The following is a 27,500-nucleotide window of genomic DNA, read 5'->3' as shown; positions in this document are numbered from 1 at the left end:
GTTCAATATGCTGTTTGCATTTGGATTGATTGGTCGAAGTAATTACTTGGGTATTTATTTTACGGCATTCAGTTAGCCAATATAAAAAATACCAATGATAATACTCTTTGTTTGTCCCTCCAAAATGTTGCATAAGCATTGTTTCTCTTGGGACTTTCAATGGTCCCAAGAGAAACTAGAAACAATGCTTATCAAAATTTTGGAGGAACAAATAAAGAGTATTGTAGTATGTTTGATATTAGCTAATTGAAAACCGCTCCGGCTACCATTCATGGTATTTTGCATACACGTCGCAAGTTCCCCCCCCCCCTCTTCCTGAAGCCCAAAAACTTCTTGTATTCCTCTTTGGTTGGGGTTCTGTTAGAGGGTCACTTTGTGACGCGTACACCAGGCAACCTGAACCTCATTATGAAGTTGTAGGGACAACTCTCAAGCAACTCTCACCGATTCCTGCGATGAGCAAGGAAACTACGATTGGAAAGATAGCAGGAATGATATAGGTGACGCGCTCGCCACATTTGTACAATGAATCTTAATAATTAAGTAAAATCAAAAGATGACTTTTGAGAATGAGGAAAACCGGGGTACGTCAAGAAAAACGTTTAGGAACAGAATAATCTCGTACCCAGATCTTCCACGGTCATACGGAAGGAAGATCTGGTAAAGTTCGATTTCGAGCATGCTCAGTGCCAGCGAGGCCCGAAATACGGGCTTTTCTATCACTGCGCATGTTCGTACTCTCTGTTGTGATTTTGGGTGATTTTGCGGAATAAACACGGATTTCGAGAGTATTCTTGAAGAGATTCTTTTGGGTAGAGGACAGGGAAACCTTAAACTTAAGCCGAAACAGAAAGAAGCGCTACAGGCGACTGTACTGTTTAATTGTCGGAGCAACTCAGAATCACTGAAACGAGCGCTTAGGCTTAATCAATAAACGAATGCTATTTTCTTCACACGATCTCGTGCAAAGTGTAGTCAGCCAAACTGACATTTCCAGTGACAGAGTGAGATCTGGGTACGAGATTAGGAACAGAATAGAAAACAAACAAACTCAACCCACAGATGACGCCGAGTTAGGAGTTTCATTCGGGGACTAATCCGTAATGTTCTTTTTTAATTTTTTTGTATACAAAACGACAAAAATTCTCACAGAAATGCCTCACAAGTTAAGATGAAGATCATCTGCTCAAGTAAAGTTTATAACTGCGATGATCTACATATTTAATTTGATTCTCTTCGTAGTTCAAATATAAGGCTTTCATACATTAGGGAACTTAAGCACAGACGTTTTTGAGCCACGGACGGCACCCGGAAATTGAATTTTTCCCTTTTTGCAGCGTTTTCACGTCATCACGGTTGTAACGTCAAGCCACAGTGATCAACATGAGCTTTTCCTGTCCGTGGTAAGAGCAAAACCAGGCCAAAAAAGGAAACATTCAACTTCCGGTTGCCGTCCGTGGCCGTCACGAACGTCTGTGCTTAAGCTCCATATTAACTCTCGTCAGTAACGCCCCTATGAAACTCTGAAACTTAAAAAGAACAGAGAGAAACGTCGCGCGAAGAAAAGGTGTTAAAAACGAGAGTGAAAAGTGAACAAAGACGTTTCTTTGTTCCCTATCTCCCCAGTCCTCACTCCTTTTCTTTCCGCTCAGAAACACATTCATTCAACCTCGTTCCCAGGGTCTCTTGCTCCCTGGGAACGAGGTTGACATTCATCATTCATTGATTCGCGACTGCGTCACAATTTTTCAACACCAACCAAACAAATTCAACGTGATAGAGTTGCTAAGGAAAATGTCAGTGCTAATTTCGGCGATGATGTTTATTTTTCCTGCAGGCTCTATCCGTTAGAAAGCCAAAGTACAAGGACAATAAACAACTCACCAAACGGATCAGAGCCAAAGGGATTGCTAAAAGGATCAGTAGCTGATGAGTTCGAATCTTTGTTGCCTGTCGCTTTCTTTGAATCTGAGTTCCCACCAGACGGTTTGAAAGGATCGGAGATAAAAAAGTTATCTGTGGAATTCTGAAATAACAAGAAGATCGAGGGCAAGTGAATTTAACTAATGATAGCACTATTAGAGTAAACAAGACGCTTTCCTTGTCTTCATTCGGGCTTCCTTGATGACACCTGCTTAACAAGAGGCTTGAGCCGGCACCCGATTTCAGTTTACTGATGGCGAATGCGATATTACCTTTACGTTTAACACGAAAACTCATTTACGGTCAGAAATTTTCCCCGGTGATTTCTCATGATGTCTCGCCGGCCTCACAGACAAAGTAACCGCATGCGAGTCAATAAGCACAGGTTCGGGCACTTAACAGAAAATTATTGTTTAAAAATAAAATTGATAAACTAGTAGTGATATCGGATTATTGAAGTGCGTTCGACAGTCGCTTAGTCTGTGTTTCCGTAGGGCTCCAAGCTAGAAAAATAAGCATGTGACATAAAGCGACTGTCGTCAAATGTAGATCAATACGCGTGCGAGAATCCACGCGAGGGTGCGCCTGTAAACAACAAAAGAATCTTCGGGGAGGCTATTTTGGTGTCCCTTGGAGAGCAAAATCTCGATTCCTTTTAGCAAGATCACACAATCACCCAATCTGAACAAAATTAGGACACGTTCTCCTTTGATCGAACGCAAATATAGAAATACACTCAATAGTTAACCTTAAAAGAGAAAACTGAATAGACAAACCGCTCTTGGCTACTGAACGGAACACGTGCCTTGTTTTGAGAAACCTAAACCAGTTCGCTCTTTTTTGTACTTGGGCTAGTGTTCCACTTACTTTGCCGCTTGGAAATGTACCCTGAAATGGATCCATGACGAAAGGATCCGATTTTGAAGGAGAAGACGATAAGCCTGAAAACGAAAAACAGTTTTAAGTGTTTAGAGACATTTTTTTCGGTGGAGATTCAGGGATACTCGGAAAAATCCGAGTTCTCCTTGGCAGGGGGCGAACTTACCACCTTCCGATTGCTAGTTCGGATGCTATACCAATGAGGTATAGGAGACTTGTGAAAGTTTAAAAGTGTTACTTCGAGCAAAAAAAAAAACCTCTCCTTTTCCGTCATGCCGAAAGTGTGTTTGATCATCACTTCACCGGTGGAAGAGCTGTTATTATAGTTGAGCCCACTTTTCAGAGCGCACGAAAGCGAGGCCTTCGCCGGGGTAAAAATTCGATCACACGTAGAGAAGAGTACTGAAGAGACTTGGCGCGCAAAATGCGCAAAAAAAAAGAATTCCTATCCAGAATTTACGTTTTTCTCAGAAGAAGGCGTTTCTGATTGTTTATTGGCAAAGAATGCCATGATAGTTTCCCACATTTGGGGTTGCTACTTCGGTTAACACATCCGTATGCTATACAGTGCCTTGCCATACTTTCCGCGATAAAATTAGGCCAGGCAATTCTCAAATTACTAAAAAAAAATGCAAAGGAAACAGTAAAGAATCAAGAAATCACACAATCCTTCGATAAGAAATTCTTATGTTGACCCGAAAGCCTCTTTTTCGCGCCTTCTGAAACTAACACCGCAGGGACGTGGGCTCAACTGTCATACCAGCCATTGCAGTCGCACTTTACGCAAGGACAACGACGACGGCTACGAGAACGCCACAACACAATGGGCTTAATGAACAAAAGCAAAGGCCCTGCACGTGCGTTTTACATTTTGGTACATTTCTTTGCCGTCTTCGACCTGACAACGATGTGAATTAACCGAATAGGACATTTTGCAGTTGTTTGCTCAGTGACCTAGCCTATGAATGGCTGCGAGGCTGCCGGCGACCTTGTATTGATACATACCTTGCTGCTTTTATCATGAAAATCGTGTTGTAATTCTAATTAGTCTACATTAACATTTGAAAAGCACGAAGGTTTGTATTAAAGCAAGGGTAACCGGCAGCCTCGCTTCCATTCTTAGGCCAGGTAACCCAGCTACAACTGTAAAATGGTCTATTTGAGGTTGTATAGAGGACGTAAGAACCTGACGAAACCTATTTAATTTTCTTCCAAAAGGAAAGAGAAATTTATTTAAGTGTCTAGTCTTCCTAGGGCTGGAGCTCTTACTGGGAACAATCTTAACTGAAATTAACAATTAACGCAAATCAAGTAAAAGTATGGTTTTTGAGGAGAAGGGAAAATCGGAGTACCCGGAGAAAAACCTCTCAGAGCAGAGTAGAGAACCAACAAACTCAACCCACACGTGACGCCGAGTCTGGGAATCAAACCTGGGCCACATTGGTGGGAGGCGAGTGCTCTCACCACTGCGCCATCCCTGCACCCGTCCAAGCCAATTATTGGGAGTTTTAGCAACAACGACGGCTACGGCAACGACAACGGCACAAAGCAAGAATATCATTGGTTAAGAAAGGACAAATAATCGTGCTGCACGTTGTTGCACGTGCAGCACGCATTTCCATGCATTTTTTGCCGTAGTCCACTAAACGACAATGTGAAATCACCAAATTTTAGGTTTTGACGACAGCATGAGCATACAACAGGAAATCGTTCACTTTTTATCTTCACTTTAGAACGGTTCCTATAAATTCGGTTATATGATAGTTCTCCCATACTGTTCAAGGTGAACAAGATGGAATAATCGCGAAGTACGCGGTGGCCTCGTGGTTAGTATGCTCGACTCCGGATCGAGTGGTCCGGGTTCGGGTCCCGGCCGGGGACATTGTGTTGTGTTCTTGGGCAAGACGGTGCCTCTCTCCACCCAGGTGTATCAGTCGGTACCGGCGAAAATGCTGGGGGTAACCCTGTGATGGACTAGCATCCCATCCAGGGGGGAGTAGAAATACTCTTAGTCGCTTCATGCTAATGAAACCGGAGATAAGTGCCAGCCTGATGGGCCTTCTGGCTCGTAAGCAGTGACTTTTTACTTATGATAGGGCTAAGTTATATTTTGAAGTGAAGTTGAAGTAGACGTTGCAGTTGCCCTTACTAAAACTCCATTTTATTCTTGCAATGTTGGTAAACACTTTCCATTCCGAACGACTTGGGGTTGTAACGGAATTGTTACAATAACGGGAAGTAATATTTTTAGACGTTGGTGTCTTCGTCGTCTTTCTTGCGTAAGCTCCCTATTATAAGGAAGCGAAGAACCTTCATTTCAAGTGAAAAGTTTTTGTGTTGAACAGTCCGCCGTAACAAACGGTGCCTCCTATTGTTATTGCGCATACGTTCTGCGCATCTCGAGATACTCGGATTTCCTATCGCCGATGCTTACTAATTCAGGGATATTTTTGCGCGGTTTAAAACTAACCGGAGAAAGTAGATCTTAGTAAGTACTCTTGGTATTCAAAAAGAAAATTGGGGGTAAATATGCATTTTTGAGAGACAATTGAGCTTCAATTTGAGAAAGAACGCCATACATTGCTTCGTATTTTAAAGCTTTTTACAAATAATTATTATTCATGAATTATCTTTGAAAAATGCGTGGTTACCCCCAATTTTCTTTTTGGATTTCAATAACACTTGTTAAGATTTACATTTCCTGCATAATCACACACCGGGGCAAAAACATCTTTAATTAGTAGGCATCGTCCTTAAAAATCTTAAGAAAGCTAGGTTCAGAACAAATGACGTCAAACACTCAATCGCCTAGGAATGAATTGTCTGTGTATGAGAGTTTTGCTCTTTCAAACTATTCAACCCACGTCTTGCATAATTAATACGCTGCATTGTTTATCGAGTGCGTCTTTGACGTCATCTCCTTCTCGATCCAGGTCTCTTGAGCAAACAGGTTAGTTTTGAATGCGAGTAATTGCATATCGTAAAATGCAAACCCTGCATCAAATAATAATCTTTGCATCCAAGAAGATCTCAAAATTTTGCCAGTTGGGAGTTAAGCAAACAAACTCTCAAAACTGGAATGAAAATTTCAAAGTGAATATTTGAAAGTGACCGACACTTTGTTAAACAACCGATCCTACGGTGTTCTCTCTCCTCTGAAACGCAACTGTTAGCGAGCACAACCAACGAGAACATCGTCTTCTCGGTCGTCGTTCACTTGAGAATTCCGGCAACATATGCTTTCAAATTCATTGGTTTAAACAGAAACGTCTCATTAAGCGAAATACTACACTTCCAATTTCTATTCACGATGTCCGGAACCACAGCGTTCTCGCTGATTCGTAAAGCTCATTAATGTAACGCACAGCGTTAATATATCCCGGCTAGGAACGCCGATTTCAATAACCGTCGTTTCATTATCGTTCCAAGATCCCATCGTTTCTCTTAGCCGGTGGAGCCTTTGCACGAGAAAACGAAGGACTCTGGAGACGTAGGAAATTCAATTTTTGTCATTGGCTAGCTTGCGAACGATAAAATCTTGAACCGGAAGTAAAAATGGACGATGTGGCGCGGCCGGTCGGTAAAATGATCTGAGTGTCTTTGTTTAAAACTACGATATTTCTTATTGCTTTTTTCTATTCGACAAGATGGGATACATTCTCTAAGTCGAGGCCAGTCAAAGCTTCACACAGACTCTTCGAATGTAATGCTTCTGAGCGCCGCCATGTTTAGCACTTATTATTGATGACTCACAGATGAACTGCCTCCAGACAACACAATCTCTTCCTCAAATGAAGGATTCTCGTTCATTGTCAGTTTGCCCCAAATAAAGTGTTATATTCCATTTAGATTACTCTGTCCCAGGACTTGTGGTAGCAGACAAAAAGAAAAAAGTAAAAGTAGTCCCTGGACAGGATTTGAACCCGAAGCACCCACTCTGAAAGAACTCTTTTTATCCACTTAACTACTAAAGATCAACTGACTGGTAAGTGTGCCAATTATTTACCAAAACTAATTAGTACATATATAAAATCATTGCTGAATAATGGTTAAGTCTAAGGGTTGATTTTAAAATGGTTAGCTTTCTCTTGAAGTTTGATAGCCGACATTTTTCACTGTGTAAGCTTGCTTCTTCGTGGGTGTTAATATACGTTTACAGCGGCATTTGCAGAAGAAAAAAATATTGACATTAAAAAAAAAATGACATCCTCAAAGTTACTGATGTGGTAGTCTATTGATTAAGTAAAGGAGTTATTAATCAAACATTCCCAGGTTCGAGTCCTGCGAGTCCAGACATTGGGGTTCTGCTTTTGAAAAAAATTATGTTCATTTCCCATGATCCCTGGCAAGCTTTCAGTGTCCAAAATGAACAATTGACAATTAAAGATGAGAGAGAGACTTGGTTACTCCAGAGCCCTTCATTTTCTCGAGAAACGATGGGATCCGGGAACGAGAATACAGTCGTTTATTTAAGAATGCAGACAATTGACGTCACAAAGTGTCCGCTAAACTTCTGCTCCTACTCGTCTTCTGCCGGATTTTTGTTGGATATCAAAACCGGGCATGCATCTAATCACTTGCATTTGTAAATAAATATATAAAAAAATGTAAAAGATTTGTTTATAGTGGAAGTGCACTTAGCTATCAAGCTAGTTCACAGGCACCCCACTCTTCATGATGTGAAAGAAACAATTCAAACTTAACAGAAACATGGTTAAGAACCCCAACTGGCAGGAGGTGACCAGGTGGCTATTTACAAAGCGTGGTTGAATTAAATCCGCCGGACAACCGGAAACAAATCCAAACCAGAAGTTGGAACAAGGTTTGAAGCTGGGGCAACCGCATGCAAACCCAACGCCATAACCAATGGATCACGTCGCCTCCCGTACAATTAAGAAAATTGCAGAAGAAGACTAATGGAAGCATCAGTTTCTTGTTAACACCTACCATTCGCAATGCCCGACGCAGTTCCGTTGGTCTCTCCGCTTGCTGGTAGGTCGCTCTTAAAAGGGTCACCTTTGAACAAGTCCTCACCCTTGAAAAAATAATCACATTAAATCTCGCTTAGCGCATCAGGAAGACCCTCGCTACAACAATGGCAATGAGATCACATCTTTCTTGTGTTACCATTTCTATAGCCTCGGTAGACAATCAACCTCTCATGGGTCGGCACCGCCCTCCCGACATAACTTCAAGTTCCCACCTACCGTCCTACCTACCAAACGTATTTCTTACCTCAAATGGATCCCCTGGGAAGGAATCTGCGAAGGACACGGTTTTATAATTAAATGGGTCTGTTTTGAAAGGATCATCGACGTGAAAAGGGTCATTTGACTCTGAAAGAAAAGTAGTTTTTTGTATTAAGCAGGGGCAAAAAGGGGATTTTTTCTTGAAAAATCCTAGACATAGTTAATGATGCATTTACTTTACATCAACACAACCGAAGACAACGGGATTCTTTTTATGGACGTCGGAGGTGTGATGTCGGAAAAGGCCCAATAGTTGTGCAATGAGCGCTTAAGCAAGGACAAAGACGACGGCTACGAGACAGAAAGCTATCGAGAAATACTATTTCCCGTTACAGTAATAATTTTCTGATTAAGGTGATTCCTCAGAAGAAAAAGTTGCCGAACTATTTGTTTGAAACTTTCCCTGAATGTTCCATACTAATCTCCATTTTGAGAACAACAATAAAAAGACAAGTCACTGTGCTTGCTTAAGAGATGTAATGGGCCAATCTTACCCTACTGATGCCTGTACAGATACCAATCACGCGCGTTATCTTATCAGCTCAGGGTACATTTTGCGGTGGCCAAACGAGAGGGTATTTAAAGTAACACTTGAAAAAACACCTGATAGGTAGAAAATCTTCAGTAAATGGAACACTGTCTTGTATAGTTTATGCAAAAAACACTCCACTTAAAACGACGTCGACTAAAAACGTTTCTCGAGTCGTTGTTTTTAAGATCATAATTTACATCTCAGGGTAAGGGGCTTTGTGTACGTTATTAGCTATATCTTTTTTCCTACCGATAAATACTTTAAAACATTTTTTGATTTAAAGGGGGTAATTTGTACACCAAATTTATGCAATAAAAAATATAGGTCACTTTGCTCGTCTAAGAGTAAAACACCGTCGCACCAGTCCATCTCGATTATCGTAGATCGAAACAACAAAACTCGCCATGTTCTCGGAATCCGCGCGCTTAATCACAAAGAGTTATGCGTCATTCACAACTTCTCTCACGTGTTTTGAGAACTGTTTCAGTGTGTATGATCGACTTACGCCATGTTTACAATGTTGCAGATTGGATCAATTTATAAATATTGGCACACCATATGCGCAGTGCAATACCGAGAAATCACCTTAATCCACGTCGTTCGTCCCGGCATGGAAAGTGTGTACCAACATTCCAGGAATGCAATTGGTATGATCGGTGTGGGTGTTTTGAGAAAATCGAAAATTTATCAACAGGTGCTAGCGTCCTTCACATTGCTTCAAAATCTGTTCATTTCACGCTGTTTTCAGAATGAGAAATGTATCAAAATGTAACACGCACGTGCTGGGCGTGCACAAGCGCAGGGCGTGTTCATTAAGCTTATTAGGGAGTTTAAAGGCTCGTTTACACAGATCGCGCGACAAGAGCTGCGATAAAATCGCAGCAAAGTTGCACTAAATTTCGAGCATGTTCGAATTTGCGGCGACAAGGCTGCGATCTGTCGCGCTACAAATCGAAGTGAAATCGCCGGCTGTTCACACGCGCGATTTGCTGTCGCCGTAAAAATCGCCGTTCGATCGCAGCTCTTGTCGCCCGATAAAATCGCTCTGTGTGAACGAACCTTAAGATCTACGACGCGACGGTACACGAAAACGTCATTAAAATTTCAAGTTCAGGTTTATTAATCTTTTTCGTCATTATTTCGGTTTGTCTGACTTCTGAAAACTAGCGCGACTTTCCAGGAAATGAATTAGGAGGTGCAGTGTTGAAACTACGATAGAAAATTCAAATTCGTTGCTTTGTTTCCACGTTCCCCATAAAACTTGAGAATTGGCCATTTTACGTCGGAGATTTGCCGAAAACGTGAGAGAAATGTACAACAATGAAAAATGCACGTGCAGAGCGTGCAATGCTATTGCTTTTGCTCATTAAATATGCACAATTTGAGACGTTTTCGTTGCCGTCGCGTCGTAGATCTTAAACTCCCTATTGTGTTGTATCGTTCTCGCAGCCATCGTCATCGTCCTCGCTTTAGCGCCCTATTGTGTTGACGATCTTGACGTCAGTCGACTGATGAAGAGCACAAATCGCCAGGGGTGATTTACAGACAACGCATGCGTTAAGTTGCGTACACTTAGGGCTTAAAGGGCAAAATAGACCTCTTTAGCTTGTAGGTTTTGTCTTCCCATCTCAGACCAAATGTCGTCTTAAGCACGTGCATATGTATGCTAACTTACGTTAAAACAAAAGGAAAATTCCCTTGGGAACATCACGTGGTCTGAAATGGGAAAACAAAACGAACAAGCTAAAGAGGTTAACTGTAGCGTGGTTTTGGAAAGTGTAAGATTTTTTGTGAAGCGCTTGGCAAGCTTTGTTCCCTCCCTCTACTTCAAGTTCCATGCTGTTCGGGGGGCTTGACTGCGTCGACAGCCATGTTAGATGGAAGCAGTGAGTCTTCACTGAGGCCGGAATGCCTTCTTACTCGAAATCGATTCTATGTAAATTAGATGTCAAAATTGCATCAAAACGATTAAGTGGAATATCGTAAAGACCATATCGCAATGTAAAATTGGGTATCGGTTAAAAAGGTGCCTGTATCGCATGAATTCCTAAAAATTCCTGAATATGCCACAGGTTCAGTCCACTAACCTGTTTCTGAAGAACTAAATAAATTTTCTTTACTCTTGAAAGGGTCCGAATCCTGAAATGAAGAGTAATACACATAGACCACTCTCATAAATGGCGACGCCTTTACATTCTTTTTAGACCTACTACCCTCATTTTAACACAAATATTTATTTGAAATTTGCTCGTCGGAGAGAGGCTAGAAAGGCTAATTAGCATTAAAACAAAAGAAAATTTTCTCCGGCCGCCATTATGACAGAGGTCTATGGCTTAAATAAATTGATTAAAAGCCTCATCGTAAAAGGATTGCTAGTACTTTTAAAGTTAGCTTTATTTTTCAACTGGTACAGGGCGCGATAAAAATCAAAAGTGAAGTGGTAAAGTGGTAAAACTAGAAAAAAAAAGCAGGGTGTTAAGGTCGTGTGACCCTTTTAGATTCATTTTAAGACTCGGCTAGATTATGCAACATCTTTGGCCAGCATTTGTACGAAGGCAATGTTTAACGCTCGGCTAAACATATAAATAATGTTTGGCTGCGTTCACACGGCACAGAATGGCTACCAAAAATCTGACCGGACGTTTTGTTCATGTGGACCTGAAGAACCAGGTTGACTGTTAACCATTGCAAGTGGTTTTACCATCTGCCCATGCGTATATAAAGCACCAATTTACGAATACAGAAAATGATAATGGCGTCTTCAAGCCGCAAAGCCGGCCCAGGCGTCTAAATTTGTGTAAGGTTGGCTTAGTTTTATAGGAGACTTCACTGTTTGTAAACAATTCTTTTGTTATTTTGTAAATTTGCCAACCACAGAACAAAAGAATCCTTTGTTTCGACAGCCAATAGATCTCTGATTGGCACATTAATGAAAATAGGTGACGTAATGGTGAGTATTGCCATATGAACGGAACAAATAGGCCATTTTCGAAATATCAAATGTTCAGCTTGATAGTGAGACAGTGAGGACAAAAACAATAGACCTTATTCATTAATGGCGGTCAATTTATGATTCTTTTGTCCAAGTGCAAATTAGCCTACCAAGCCTCGATACCATACAGTGAATTGAAAAGAATTCTTGCTCTAAAATGAGGCTTGGTAGGCTAATTTGCACTGGGACAAAAGAATTATAAATGTGGCCGCCATTTATGAATAAGGTCTATAGAAACACGTTGGAATGAATGTGAAAAATATTTGCATATCATCCACTTTCCTTTGTCTTTGTCCTCTAAACCTCTCTTTTAAGCTGATTTTTAATATACGAAATTTTCAACCAGTAACGTATTCCTCGAACTAATAACGTTATAACGTTATCTGACGTGAAAACAGACAGTGCAATGTTGATCATGGACTCGACATCCCAGATTCCCTCACGCTACTAGCAATGTACATGCAAATTTGTGCAACTCTCAAAATGAGCGGCTCAATCTGATTGAAGATTGTTGCGGTAGCGTTAAAAAAAACCCTTCTGGGATATAACCAAGGCAAATTATGAAAAGGGTGAAAACTGCTTGTTGGGAGAAATAAAGAGGCTTTTTGTTACACTGACATTACACTGCACTACAATTTTTCCGGAAACTAACTCTGCAGGGCTTATTGGGCGACAATAAATTGAGCGCAAATTTTCACCTACCTTAAAATCGTCTACGGCTTCATCTACTCGACCAGATCCCACGCTAAATCCGCTTATACTACTGACAGGACTGCTACCAGCCTAATAAAGGAAAAAATTGACCGACATGAACCGAGATTGATAAGTTAACTTACAAGTCTACGGATGAGACTTTATTCACCGTCGGCAAATAAATTCTGTTAGTTCTGAAATAGGTATCATATGGAAGCCGATGGTGTACTTATTAGTCTCCTTTTGCATTTCTCTTTTTATCAGTAATTCATAAATTCTTTCAGTTCGTGGGGTGTATTCTACGAAACAAACTAAAAGCTTTAGGTAAGAATACAACAAACAACGATCCCGCGGTCAGTAGTACACATGCGCAAAGCCATATCAGCCGGGCAGTGGCGGCCAAGGACAGCTGTTTCGGCCTTATTAACCTAATCAGCATGGCATAGCCGACAAACAATGAGCCCGCATGTCCTCCGGCCTCAAACGAAAACCCTGATTTGTGTTGCTTAGAAGTAATTTCTGGGTTAACCTTAAGTTGCATAGCACTTTGTCGCTATATAGATAATACTCTTCCAAAACTTTAGTTACTGAATTCGTACAGTTTAACTCCTATAGTGGAAAGCCTTCTACAAAGTTTAGTAAAGCGTTGGTAAACTCCACAAGCAATTTCTGTGGGAAGAATTCAAAGGAACTTTTAGCCATCAACAGAGACCAAAGATGTGGCAAGGACCAACCATGCAGCAATAAACTATTCTTGGTTTGCATCCACGTGATGGGAAACAATAGAAAATGGCCCCACAAGTTTTGAATTTTACTGCATTGTTCTGAACACCAACATGGCTGCCGTGACGTCAGAATGCAAACCATCAATAATAATTACAAGACGAGGTATTTACTTTACAGCTAAAACTAATTAATATTGCATAAATTTGTAATTTATGCTCATAACTTACGGTCGCTCTGACACTCATAGCATCGGCCTCAGAAGGAGTGGGTGTCATATCAAACGCGTCGTGAAGAGGTGTAAAATCCGGAATCGGGGTTGGACCGCTGGACACACTGTTTGAATTCATCAGGGAATTGTAATGTGCAATATTCGCGTTTAAACTACTGTTTGTTTCTTCCAGCGTGGACACCTTGGATCGGACCTAAAGGTGAATAAATTAGTGTCCTTTAACTGAATTGCTATGTTTCGCGAAGATTAAAGCCCCGTTTACAGGAGCAAGTGTTCCTTGACAAGGAAAAAATTGCCGGCTCATGTAAATAGGGTTAAAATTGACAATTTTTCCTTGACAAGGAAAAGTTACAATCGTGGTTAAAACTTGTTGGGAAGGTTGTGTGCATCAGTTCACTTCACACCTTATTCAATTATTCTAACTATTGGGTGTACTATTTGGGAAATGCCATGCTCTTGTGCGTGCCCCCCCCCCCCCCCTCCCCCATATTCAATGTTGGAGTTCTTCAGGTAAGAAAAGTCACATTTTTTTCTGGAACATCCAACATTGATAAGGGGGAGGGGGCTTACCCTCCCAACAATTTTGTCCATGATTGTAGAATGCAAAAATTATGGACAAAACTCGTTGGGAAAATATGATACACCACTATAAAATGGTCATTCCCTTATTTGTCTGTGTTGCAAAAGATTAACTTCTCCATACTTTCCCCCCTCCCCTTTATCCAATGTTGGTCAAAAAACGGCCAAAGGCTTGCACAGTATTTTTCACCACATTATCAACATTGGTACAGGAAAGAGGGGGTGGGCGGAAACATGGACTTTGTTTGTGAGTGCATGTTCAAGGATGTTCATGTCAGAGTTTTTCCCAAGAGTTTTGGTGAAGATTGAAGCATGCTAGCTTTTCCTTGTCAAGGATGAAATTTGTTCGTGTAAAGGGACAACAACAAAAATTGTGGCAAGGAATATTAATGAAGTTAGTTCTCAGTATCACTCTAATGCTCATTGCTGTCAAAATAGACAAAATGACGGCTAACTCGACGAGCTAGGAACTGGAACATTTTAATGTACTCGCTGAATAACATGTACTGCGGGCACAGGCTAAACTTGTTCACCGTTCACACGAGCAATTATTCCTTGTCAATGAAAACTTGTTGATCATTTACAAGAGCAATGATAATTGTCAGGGAAACTGGTGAAGGCACAAGACTTGCTCGTGTAAACGGAGCTTAAATGAGATCTACGATATGCGTCGCACGTAAGAATCAGTTGTAAGAAGCCATTTTTACCTGTGATAACTCTGTTTGAACGGTTTTTAATTGTTTTTGAACAGTCTCCAGGTGCTCTTTGCTGAGTTCAATCTGTTGAAAAAAAAAAATGCACGGGTTTCACTTTTAACTGTAAAAAAAAAGAGGTATTCTGATGTATCTTAGGAGGCAGTGCAGCCCACTGGTTAGGATGCTTGCCTTGAGATCCGGGGGTCCCGGGTTTAAGATACATTCTGGCTTCTTAGAATGTATTTCCTGCATTCTGGGGCACGAGTTAGAGTATTTGAACAGAACACTAATATCATTACATTTTGGTTTTTTATTTTTTATTTTTTTATTCAGAGAGAGAGAGAGTACATGAATGCTCTAATTTTTTTGGAAATTCAGCAAGACATACTTTTGGTTTTGAATAGATGCTAAAATAGCGTGACATAGCCCCTTCAAGGCTACTTTGCATTCTCTACAGCTGTGTGAAATGCATTTCATCTGTCTTGACCAAAAACATCGTCCTGTCACGCTTCAAATGTAGTTAACAAATCAGGCAGCTTACACCAAGTACTGGATTGCTGGACCGCTGCCTCAAAAACAACGCGTGAGCCGAAATTACTCAGAATCCGAGTCATTCTGAATTCAGTCTTCTTCTCCAGTCTTTCGTGAACAAAACTTTCCCATCTAATCTTTATGTTTCTCGTGTTATTCGTAAAACTTAGGGTAATCTCTAAGGAAAAGTAGCCGGCGAGTTCACGTGTAGTGGCCAGTGAAATTCGCCGACCAGAGGCTCTTATTGAAACCCTGAGTTTACTCCTACGATTGGTGATGCGGATGCTTTACCACTGAGCTATCGGGGAACTAGGCCATTAAAACTCAGTGGGCTCATGTCAAGATTGTCCCGCTTTACTGTTAACACGGAATTTGTCTTAATATTGAAGGAAATTGGGAAATGTTAACCGCAGTGAATGACTGTAGATATGTATCCTTTAATCCAAGGCTTTCCATTTGACAGAACTGACCGGCCAGACCGGGCATTTGGAAGGACTAACTCTACAACGCCCTCAAATTAACCCTCCTCGAGGATGATACGTACTCCTCCAGACGAATGCCAGGGATTATCATGCAAGTGTTCCTTCAAATTGTTGCGCTTTCTTTGCAAACTGACAGGTCTGGTTGGCCAGTTCTGACAAAAGGAAAGCGCCCTTGATTTAGATGCCGTGTTGAATCGTCTTAAAACCTCCAACCACAGTCGTCCTAGATGGTCCGCATTCCAAAGTTCTCCATTACGATTTTTTTAATTAAGGATGGTGCCTACTAATTATTTAAAGATATTTTTTCCCCGGTGTGTGATTATGCAGGAAATGTAGATCTTAACAGGTGTTATTAAAATCCAAAAAGAAAATTAGGGGTAACCACGCATTTTTCAAAGATAATTCATGAATAATATTTGTAAAAAGCTTTAAAATACAAAGCAATGTATGGCGTTCTTTCTCAAATTGAAGCTTAATTATCTTTCAAAAATGCATGGTTACCCCCAATTTTCTTTTTGGATACTAAGAATCCTTACTAAGATCTACTTTCTCCGGATAGTTTCAAAACGTTCAAAAATGTCCCTGTACTAGTAAGCATCACCGATAGGGAACCCAAGTATCTTGAGATGCGCAGAACGTATGCGCAATAACAATAGTAGGCACCGTCCTTAAATTCGTTCCTTTTTTACACACGTTTCCACAAGCTTCTGATCACCACTTCAAATTACTCGTTCACTTGCCTCTCGCTCAAGCTTGGTTTCTTCCTCTCGTAACTTGTTCAACTCCTCTCTTGCTTGACTTAGTTCTTCTTCTTGTTGCTGAAGACAGCAAAAACAGATTAAATTCAACGATAAAGTCTTCACCCTTGACGACTTTAACCCGTCCCAGTCCCCCGAATGAAGAGGTATAGAGCGGTGAAGAAAAAGAAGGTATGGACATCACTTACCAGTGTCGACTGCCTTGACGATGCAATTTGTGTTTTTAAGTTGTTTATCTGAAAAGAAGAGCAGTTAACTCATTTCATATCATATTAAAGTTCAATCCAACAAGTGCTGTCCTTACCAGTGCTTCAGTTCACTATCGTTTGACTAGTCCTTGTTGCATATTTTTCCAAAAAAAAAATGCTTATCCAATATCTAGTCTTCCAGGAAATCGAGTGAACACGCGCAAAAGGCCGAAAATATTGTCATATGGCACAAAGACTCGATTTGAAAAAGAGGCTGGACTGAACTCAGAAGGGCCTATTGACCGGTTCTCAGTTCTCAGCCGAGTGGTGTACAGGGCAATCACAAAGTCAAGGGTTCGAGTCGTCTTCAAGCATGGAATTTTTTCACGTTTTTTTGCAGTCTTCTTCCCAGGCGTTATTGGGGCGTCATGCAAGGCTTACCGCACCAACGTGGAAGACTAACTTTTCGGCAACTCCACATAGAACCAAAATTACATAGTTCAATGCCATGATCATTTTCTTCAATTACTACGCAGGGAATCGCCTTGGATAGAAAGCTCTTCGACCCATTTGAACTCACTGTTTTTGTTTCTTCGTCACACTTCTGTTTTACGTCTTTCAACATGTCTTCATATTGGGCTTTCTGATAAGAACAAAAAAGGTTAAAATTGAAACCAATCCATCTTGATAGGTAAAATGTGATGCATTACGTAATAAGCATTAAAAGGGACACATCTATCTCAACCCCAGACCTCTTTTCTTTTGCGCATGACTGAGGGAGAGAGAAGCGCTGGGGAACCTTAACAAGGTGTCTTCTCATTGGTTTTCGTTAAGAGCAATAAAAAGCGTCTCTGATTGGTGCCTTCATGTTAGCACGAGGAGTGAACAGACGCCCCAAGGTTCAAATAGCCAATCGTTGGCTTTTAGAACCCTACGGCGCATGTCCTACTACTACATAGAGTTTCCTAGAGCCTCGAGGTCATATCCGAGGCTCTGGTGACTAGAATGCATAACACCAACCCCGTGTGGCCAACACATAACGCATGCGCACAACCATTTCACCCGATTAATTAGGTGCCATGGACAGCTGTTCGGCCTTGAATGGCCTCATCAGCATGGCATAGCTAACTTACCAGGCGGGTGTTTCAGGCACCCCTTTAAGTAGCAGCTCCACTAGCAATTTTACGTTGAGAATTGCAGATACTAATCACGAGAATCTCTGACCTTGGGGGATCCAGACAAGGCTGTTTCATATTGAGGGAATGTATGTGTGCACGCATCACCACCGCCACTGCCAACGTAATTGTCGTCATCATGACGTCATGACATCACCATCATCATCATCAACGTTGTCATCAACATCAGCATCATCATTACCGTTTTTATCGTCATCATCATCAATAACATCGTCATCACTGTCGTCATCATCATCATTAGCATCGTTATCGTCATCATCATCATCATCATCATCATCATCATCATCAATGTCATAAATTGAAAGGCCCCAGAGGTCAAAGTGAATTTCTCAAAAGTTAAAACCCTTAAAGTTTATCCCACTTCGCAAAGTAACTTGGGATATGTTTGCCAATCACATTTTAGAAGTGGGGGTGAATCGACTGGGGCGAACACAACCTGTGGCAAAAGAACAACATCCACGCTACAGCATAGTCAGGGAAAAAATGCAGGGACTGTAGACATTTCCATGGTGATCCACAGAGGTTTCTTAAGGACTATTCTTTCACCAAAAATGCGCCATCAATCCCTCAACCCTTACTTCACCAAGCCTTCCATAAACTGAACAGCTTCTTTCAACAAAGAAAAAACTCCGTAATCAATTACAACACGAGTGAAATCAGCGCGTAAAAAAACTGACTCACCTCTTTGTCTAAATCGTCGAGTTTTCCTTGAGCTTCTGTCTTTTGCTTCTCCAATTCTTGATACTTCGCTTTAGTTTTCTCCAGCTCACTTCGCAAATTCTACAACCAAAAAAGCAGAGATGAAGAACAAAAGCGCCTGGTAACAATCACTGAGACTAATTTGTACAACAAGGTAAGCTAACCAACCACATAAACCTATTGGTTTTGATAGGCCTTAACCAGTGGTTAGCGCAAAGCATGCTTTGAGCAACTGTAGTGCCTATTAACGCATTGAATCCATGGCATCTCAGCGTTAGCCCTAAACGAGGAAATGGGTGCACACACGACAACAGGCCGAGTGCAGTCGAAGGAAATCCGAGGGCTCCTTCTTCTTATAGCTTCTACCGTTATTATTACAGCAGGGGTGGCGGCTACTCCAATCCCGTTCCACGCACAAGAAAAGAGGAAAACTCTGATCAGGGAGAGAATGGTAGCCACAACCTCCGGATTACATGACCATTGCTCTACCGACTGGGTTACGAGTCACCTAGACTTGCCACAAGTCGACTGCAAAAGCGAGCGAGCTCGAGCGAGCGAAAGCGAGGGACCAAGTCCCGAGAGGAGCGACGAAGTTGAGAAAGTCTACGAGTCACCCAATGTAAGGTAATCCGGATTCCACAATCCAGGAAATCTTCGCTGCTGGAATCCGGAATCCCGGGCTTTGGAATCCGGAATCCACTTCTACGAATCTGAAATCCCGCCAACTATTGGAATCCGGAATCCATGTTGCTAAAGTCCACTGAATCTCGGAGTGATTTGTCTGCGGTAGGCGGGTTTCGCTTGCAGGCGCTGCGATTATCCCTCGGCCTTAAGACGTATCGACATATCGGATATCAAAAAAATAGTTTCGTAAAAAAACGGGTGCCACGTCGTGATCAAATTAAAGTAACGTGACTCTCGATTAATTCTGACGAGTTATGACCAGTGGTGTTACGGCAGAAGCAACTTCCAAAACATGATGTATCTAACTGTCTCTCTTACAAACTATCTTACATTGGTTTCTATCCATCTTACACTAGAAAGAAACTTTCATTTATTATCAGCAAGTGTTGCAAGATTACATGTTAGAGTAATTTTTTTCTCCATTCCAACTGTACATTTTGAGTCCAAAGGATTTATTCCGGATTCTCTCAAATCACGTGTTGTGTACACATTTTCTTGTGAATGAAATGACTGTGTATTTCAAGTGCCTATTATTGACTATTTTCACCATCCCATAATGCAATAGGTTTGAGGGGGGGGGGGGGGGGGGGTATTTTACATAAAAACAATACAACTTAATCATGCTTTAATGAACTGGATATTCATTGTTTTAATGGAAATACCCCCCAAAATGAACTGTATTACGGAATTGGTGAAAAAAGCGAATCGACGAAATAAAGAAATGATCCTCGCACCTATGTAAAAAGTCTAAGCAACACCTGAAAAATTCAGGTGGCTTCCATCCGTGATGCCGGTGCAATGGAATGCAATGCTCTACCAACTGAGGTGTGAAGCCACTTGCTTGGGAGCAGGTTCAGATTCATGGGTTTGAATTCCATTGAATCCACCTAAATGTTTCAGGTGTCTATAAGAGAGTTTCTTTAATTTTTTAGATAAGTGCGATGATCACTTGTGCAGGCTCCGCTGCTCCCTAATTTTGGTGAAACCAACAGGGATTTTTACACACGTGTAAATGAGCACCTTTTCCAGCTTTTTTGCGATACGAATTCTCATATTTTCAAACACATCAGTTTTTCTAACTGTCAGGACAATTGTAATGTCTCATTTCAAAATTACTGATAATGCTACCTCGTTTCTTTTTGAAAAAATAAAGTGATGTAAAGTAATTAATAGAAAAATATTTTCCCGCTGTTTACTTGCAAATCTGAGCATTTTTGCCTGCATATTAGGAAGTAATCGAACAATTCTTCGAGCAAATTTTGTATGAATATGAAAAGAAATGATTTGCAACTATTAATTACCTTGTTATTGTTCACTCATAATTACTGGAGCCTCTAAGAGCCTGAACATCGAAGAATAGCACTGCCTCATTGGCCTCGCTTCAAAGATATAGGAATAAATATGACCAATGGATTTCGAAGCTCGCTAAAATCATGACAGGTACGCAAAGAAGTAAATTTTATCCCTTAAGATAATTAATTTTGTCTCCGTATTATGTTTTTTCCATTAAAAAGTACAAACCAGTTGTTTTTTCTTACACCGTCACCTTATAGGAAAGTACGCGGACTGAAGTAATTCCGTGAAAGCGAAATGCCAAGAAAAGCAGTAAACCAGAAACTAAGAATCTGCGATCCAGTTCTGAGTAGAATCCGGAATCCAGAATCCAAGTCTGTCTTGGATTACCTTACATGGAGCGATATGTGGCCGCCAGACGGGAGCAAGCCATGTGTAGCTGAGGCAATTCTAGCATGTACATGAACACATACAGACGAATGGAACTAACTTGCCAGAGTGGCACTATTATATATAGACGGAACTAACTATGGTAGTGTAAGTAGCAGTGTCTATTTATCCACTGAATCCCCTAGACAGGTAAATAGGTCCTCACAATGAAAGGGAAAAACTCTGACCAGGCTGGGAATCAGAAAACACTGACCTGTATTTCTCCATTTCTTTTTCTGATTGTATCTTCTTTTTCTTCAATCTCGTGCTGCAAAGTGGCTTTTTCCCTATTAGTATGAAACGGTTAATAAGACATCACCTATTGCATCAAATGGTTTTCTGTCACAGCATCGTCAGACCAACGAGCAACTGATAAGTTGCCCTAACGAGTGAGATATGAACACCATGATGAGCTTAAGTGTAGTTCCCTCAAGATGTCAGAAATCTAACAGAATCATCAACTTAAACAAAGAATGCTACGATTGAGACAAGGGATGAGCTTTCAAAGAGCAGTATTGACTCTTGTGACAAGGCATCTTATCAAAATTTCTAGAACCGGTTTAAATGGCGTATCAATTAATTCTACCTTCCCAAGTCTTCAATTTCTTTTGTTATTTTGTCAAGTTCTTTAATGGCAGAAAAGTCACTCAGGCTTGAAATCGCATTCCCTGTTGATGCAGCGTCCTGCTAATAAAAACCAAAACTCCATTTCAACTACAGTACCTTCGTGCGAGACGCGATTCGCATAGCGCGCTACAGGAATCGCGTCACCCGCGATCTTGAAAAATCTACAAACTTATGTAGTTTCTTGACGCTCTCACGCGATCTTAACTGACCCTGAGGTAAGATTCCTAACTACCAGTCAACATTTAAAAAATATTATTACACCTGTAAAACTGCTTTCCACGAAATGAAGGGCTCCCAAAACTCGAACCTCGTGTAAACTCGAACCAAAATCGATTTCCCCTGGATCTCCGTCATACATTTACTGCAATTTTTCCCCTGGTAAGTCGAACCCCCCCCCCCCTCCGGGGGGTGGGGGGGACTCCCATATAAAAGGACGGGTGTGCTCGAAGCAATTTTCGTTTCCCTTCAGGTCATTCTCTCTATAATTTTACCTTCCGATAACTTGAACCACGTCTGTCAGTACGTGATAAATCAAAACGAACATTGTACTCTAAAACATTACTTTATTTTACTTTATTTTATTTTGAAGCAGCCCTGTAATCTTTGTCCTCTTTTGCATTACACAAAACGTGTCAGTCCAGTTCAGGTTTCGTTGGTTCAGGGTACATTTAACTTCAGTGCCTGTATCTTCATAAAGGGTTGCTGCTTAACTCCTTTTTCCCGATAACTCGAACCTTTTTCAATTTCCCTTGAATGTTCAGGTTATCGGGGGTCGACTGTAGACCTAAAAGAAACTCCATCATCCAATTTCTTTTATATCATGTTTCTCCTTGGTTTCAGGCCTTCTTTTTCCCAAGAAAGACTTTATCAAGTTGTGCATGGATGGCTCTTCATGTGACGGTTATTTAGAGCAGTTTCTCTAAAATATTCTGGTAGAAAATACCAGGACATCCTTTAACAATATACTTTGGGACTGACTCTGTTTTGGCTTTGAAATGAACAGTATTCAGTGCATATTATTGCGCATTCTCTATTTGATAGCAGGAATGGACTGAACTGTTCTTTTGCAACTATTGATTTTGAAGGTTTAAAGGTGCAATGTGCCCGTGGAAAGGATGGTAAACTAGTTGCTTGGCAACGGGAGTAAGGACAACTGAAAAGTAGAGTACTCGGGATTCCAAACTACGACCTCCCTATACCAGTTGGATACTCTACTCCTACAATAATTATCTCCTGGGGCGATGGGTCGCTTATCTAGGTCCTTATTTGACAGTGTCCTGCTGGTCTGTGGGCTCAACAATGTCACGTGCCTCAAAGTGCAAATGCAAAATGCAACTAGTTACAACACTGTAACGGCAACTGTAACTAGCTTTCTCGCAGGTACATCATACCTATGCCATCTACTGTTGAATGTCTACTTTCTTTTTTCACTTCAGAAGGTGACAATTATGTGTCCCTATCATTAACCAACTACTGTACATTTTTCTCAAATACACCTGTATGTCCCTTAGCAAGGCTGTCCACAATACCAAGAACTCTCTGCCCTACTCTTTATTAACTGTGTTGGGTTCACTGACTACCCATTAATGATGTTTTACAAACTTCAGCAGTATAGCCCATGGATATGACATTACTGCAATCATTTGGCTACAATGGGCCCTTTGCAGCTTGCGATCCATACTGATGTCCCAGTGTGCAATTTGCTCTCGAGTATGGCAGTTTTCCTACCATGTGATTGCCAGCTGCAAAGGGCCCATTTCATCTACGGACTGAACAAGAACCAAAAATGGAGGAGGGTAGGATAACTGAATCAAGTACCTAAGCTAAAGAAAAAACAAACAAACAAACAAGAGAATATAAAGTTTGGTTTAAAAAGCTGTAGAGAAATAACTTACCACTGCCTCTCCTGTAGCCGCAGAAATACTAGGAGTACCTGTCCTCATGGAGGGCGGAACCATTTCTGGACTGAGTGTCTGAGGTGGATCCACACCCATGACCTTTTGATGAATGAGGTACATGGCCAATGCAAATTGCTCTGAATTCAATTGACCTTGATTTTTCACATCACAGAGACCCCTTGAAAAAAGGAAGAAAAAGTCATGATGGTTTCAAAATGACTATCATAATAATAATAATAATAATAATAATAATAATAATAATAATAATAATAATATAAATGATATAAATGATATAAATGATAATGACAATGATAATGATAATGATAATGATAATGATAATATAATCATAATCATAATAATAAATAATAATTTATTACGTCCTTCTCGAAGATAAGGGGCTGAATTACAAGGACGGTCATACATACATGCGCACAAATATAGCTATAAGTAGTTATAGCGATATAAGTTGAAATAGATGGTACAACAACTAATTCACTGTACATATGAATAAACAATACAAAAATAGATAATACTGGCAATATGTATTATTTTTTTAATGGTGAAAAAACCAGCAAAGTGCTTCATCTTCCGGATAAGGCGCAATGGCACTCATTCTCCTGATCGAAGACTGTGTGGTCTGTCAATTGACACGTGTGGAATAAGGGATCTTATCAAGGGAGAGGATGAACAGCTTGATGAAATTTGCGCATGCATGCATCCTCCCTTCTTTGAGAAAGGAGGCAATCCCACCTTGGATTAGTGTGTCATTATAATGGGCGGAGGAAGAATGATACGTAGGGCCCTTTCTTGTACAGATTCAATGGCGTCTCCTAAGTACTGCAGCAGGGCAGCCCAAACAGGGCAGGCATAATTATTCTATTACTGATCTTAATTTGCTACAGTACACCTGTAATAACTGATTTACACTAAGGCCAGACTTCATACATGTACCGGTAAGTGCATGCAATGAGAGCAAAGTTAGAGACTGTTCATTTTTTTACCAAGAACAAGCTGTGTCATATCATTCTGTTGAAGAGGTACCGCTCAGCTGTACATGTCTTTGTGAACTATGCATTGGATAATCCAGCAAGACACTTCCAGCGACATGGTCATATGGGTAATTGACCAAGCGTGAAGTCAAGATGGCTGGATATTGCCCAAGTTCTTTTTTTGCATGTTTATGCATCTCGGTCCATAAACACACACACAAAAAACAAGGTCAATCTTGACTGAACAAGCTTGGTCAATGAAGGATTTATTATATGGTATAAAACACCAAAAAAATGATCTTTGATCTTGTGGGACCAAGTGAGAAATCTCGAGTGGGCAAGATTTAGCTCTTATTAACCAAGCAGGAGGTCTGTATGGGAGAATCTTGACCGAGGTCAAGATTCTCCCATACAGAATGACTAAGCTTGGTTAATAAGATGTTTATTATGTGGCAAACAAGAACAATTTAATTCGTTTAATGTAACTGGTTTGTACTAAGTGACATTTTGCTTGCGAACGGCGATGAGTGGCGATGAGCTGAACATAATTCTGTCAAAATTTGCTCGTCATCCTCTCTTTTGTCATCATGCTGTTTGGCACTTCCATAAATGAATATTGGTAGAAGAAATTACTCAATATTTTTGCATTTTAGTTTGCATCTTTTCACCGCAAAACATTACCGGTCTAGATGCCGGTCTAGATGGGAAAATCTAGACCGCCGTCAATATCGATTTCAGCCAATCAAATTCCTGGGTAGTTCCCAGTTCTTGTGAGACAGAGCCATATAATAAAGCTCCATATTGCCCACTCAGGTAGCCAATCACACTACAGGATTTGGTTCATCTTGCCTGCACATGGAGCTAATCATATCATAAATGGAAGAACGTAATAATATGGCCTGGATGGACATTATCATGTTTAGTTATATAACTGGCAGGGGTTTCCATAAAATTTGAAGTTGGCTGCTGGTTTAAGTAGAGTAACCGACTCTTGTCATGTTCACAATGAATTTTAAGATTCTTGTGTTTGAAAGAATGTGCCTTTAAGATTCTACATGTATTTGGAATTCGAGGGTTGTCCAATACACAGACATAATGAGATTCATAGCACTTCACAATAGACATCACAAAGTGTCCCCCAACCTTAATCCCCAAAAAAGTAGTAACAGTTTTGCGAGACATAAAGTGCGGGACACTTTGTGACACTTTGTGACACTTTGTGATGTCTATTGTGACTTACCAGGAATCTCATTACAATCTCATTATGTCGGTGTATTGGACATGTATGTGGAATTCAGGGAAAAAGAAGGCGACTACTTTGAGTGAAGTAGCCAACACTTTTCATCAGCTGTCTGCAATTATTGACACAACGATCGCGAATAGAATAAGGAGAAATCTCAAGGCTTGCTTACCAGATATGTGCAAGTATCTGATGATTCAGGCCTGAAGCCATGAATGTACTTTTCACCTCTTCTCCTACACAGAAACAAAAAAAAACATAATAGATACAATGTACAGTCATATATTTCCATGAGAAGGGCATAGCTAATCTGCTGACCTATTAAAACATATTTCAAAGCAAAACCTCAGAGAACTTTAGAATGCTTATATCAATGTGAATAAAGGATGGGTGTGTGGGAAGTCCCTGTGTCTTCGCTAAAGAGATCAAGCTTTGCATTTGCTGACAACAATAAATTACAGGCTTCTGCTTGTCATAAAACCATGAAAATTCTCACATTCTGCAACAAACACAACTTAAAAAAACTACAGTACTTTCCCCTGGAGATAAATATGACTTGTTTTACAGCCTGTCGATCCATGCAACCCAGGCACCTTCTGCACAAGAGGAGAAGGGAAGAGAAACAAAAGCAAAGAAAAAAAATAGAGAAACATGCAGGAAATGAATTAAACCAAACAACACCATTACAAAATTAACATGTACAGTCAATGCATGAGCTGCTATCTCAGAACGACTCCCTGCACTACAGCATGGTAGCTTCCTTTGCTATCGTACTTTGTTGAATAATTATGGGTTTCGACTGCTTAAATGCAATATTTTAAAATGATATCATTAATCCAGTACCAGAAACAAGCCCATCTCCATCTTTATCAGCTTGCTTGAAAATAGCATCACATCGCAACTTGTCTGCACTTGTGACCACCCACACACCTTCAGTTGGGGCCTAAAGCAATAACAAAATAAACTCTTGTCACTGCAGCCAGCTACATTAATTAAACTGTGTCAGACATTGTCAAAAATGGGAAAAAGCCCCTTTGTGTTGTAGTCTATCTTTGTAAGAGGTTTGACGTTCTGGTGCTATTTAAATTCTCAACATTTCAGTAACCACACCAAACTTTTGGTAAACATTTTTTTTCCCTTTGTTTTTTTCTTCTCCTTCAAAAGTTCTACCATGCAAACTCTACATTAGCTTGAGCAGATATTACATCCTAACTAGATTTCTACCAAGATCTCTCTTTGACCCCAAGTACTTTTCTGGAAGGGGAGAACCATGAAGAAGGCATCAAGAATGTGCAGTTGAGGGAGTAATAATGACATACTGGCAAAAGGTTATTTAAAACTTATTAAGATATGATTGTGATTGTTTGTATTTGGCATCTTTGGTCACCGGAACACTACCTACCGGTACATTTGTTAAGTATCATTATAAAACTCATTAATAATTCATGATGGGAAAACAAACGAAATGTTTTATTAACCAATATCTGTATTTCTGATACAGCTTTATTTCTCCTCATTTACATAAATGTTTCTTTCAATTTTCAGGGTTAAAATGTCTTGAATCACCAAAAATACCACATTTCATGCTGACATTTCATAAGCACAATACAATATTCACGCCTGTATTGTATCGGATATAAAATGTCTTGCCTTCCGCTCGACATTGTATATCCGATACAATACGGTTGCTCATATTGTATTTAGTACTTATTTACCCTCGGAATTTTAGAGTACAAAGTAGCTACATGTAGTACCTAATATCTCTGAGGATTGAACAGAACAACATTAAGAATCCCAATTGGCCGGAGGTAAGCCAGTTGGCTATTTACAAGTGCAGCCGTGAAATTGAACCAGGGATTACCTGGAACAAATTCAATGAGTGGTCAGAATACATGTATGTCTTGAACACAGGATCTCTGGATCTCAAGGCAAGCACCCTTAACCACTGGGATGCACTACCTCTGTATTGTGGCATAAAGGACAAAAAGT

The 27,500-nt window shown here is 40.5% G+C and overlaps 1 protein-coding gene across 2 annotated transcripts in view; it reads right to left on the bottom strand.

Annotated features, from left to right (window-relative positions):
- Positions 1–27,500, bottom strand: part of LOC137973298 (epidermal growth factor receptor substrate 15-like 1) — a 46,981-nt gene that overhangs the window by 4,730 nt on the left and 14,751 nt on the right. The window contains exons 10-26 of one of the 2 annotated variants that reach the window (XM_068820083.1): positions 26,355–26,454; positions 25,684–25,747; positions 23,280–23,460; positions 21,344–21,444; positions 20,972–21,044; positions 18,334–18,432; positions 17,037–17,099; positions 16,457–16,504; positions 16,251–16,328; positions 14,510–14,581; positions 13,222–13,416; positions 12,278–12,358; positions 10,671–10,722; positions 8,038–8,138; positions 7,750–7,837; positions 2,791–2,864; positions 1,885–2,026 (exon numbers count right to left, since the gene is read on the bottom strand). In XM_068820083.1, the coding sequence (XP_068676184.1) occupies positions 1,885–2,026; positions 2,791–2,864; positions 7,750–7,837; positions 8,038–8,138; positions 10,671–10,722; positions 12,278–12,358; positions 13,222–13,416; positions 14,510–14,581; positions 16,251–16,328; positions 16,457–16,504; positions 17,037–17,099; positions 18,334–18,432; positions 20,972–21,044; positions 21,344–21,444; positions 23,280–23,460; positions 25,684–25,747; positions 26,355–26,454 (1,612 nt within the window). The remainder of the gene's footprint in view (positions 1–1,884; positions 2,027–2,790; positions 2,865–7,749; positions 7,838–8,037; positions 8,139–10,670; positions 10,723–12,277; positions 12,359–13,221; positions 13,417–14,509; positions 14,582–16,250; positions 16,329–16,456; positions 16,505–17,036; positions 17,100–18,333; positions 18,433–20,971; positions 21,045–21,343; positions 21,445–23,279; positions 23,461–25,683; positions 25,748–26,354; positions 26,455–27,500) is intronic. The other variant, XM_068820084.1, reaches the window with a different exon arrangement.

This window comes from Montipora foliosa, chromosome 10, assembly GCF_036669935.1.
Source record: "Montipora foliosa isolate CH-2021 chromosome 10, ASM3666993v2, whole genome shotgun sequence".
NCBI lineage: Eukaryota > Metazoa > Cnidaria > Anthozoa > Scleractinia > Acroporidae > Montipora > Montipora foliosa.
This window is presented reverse-complemented; position numbering and strand designations above follow the sequence as displayed.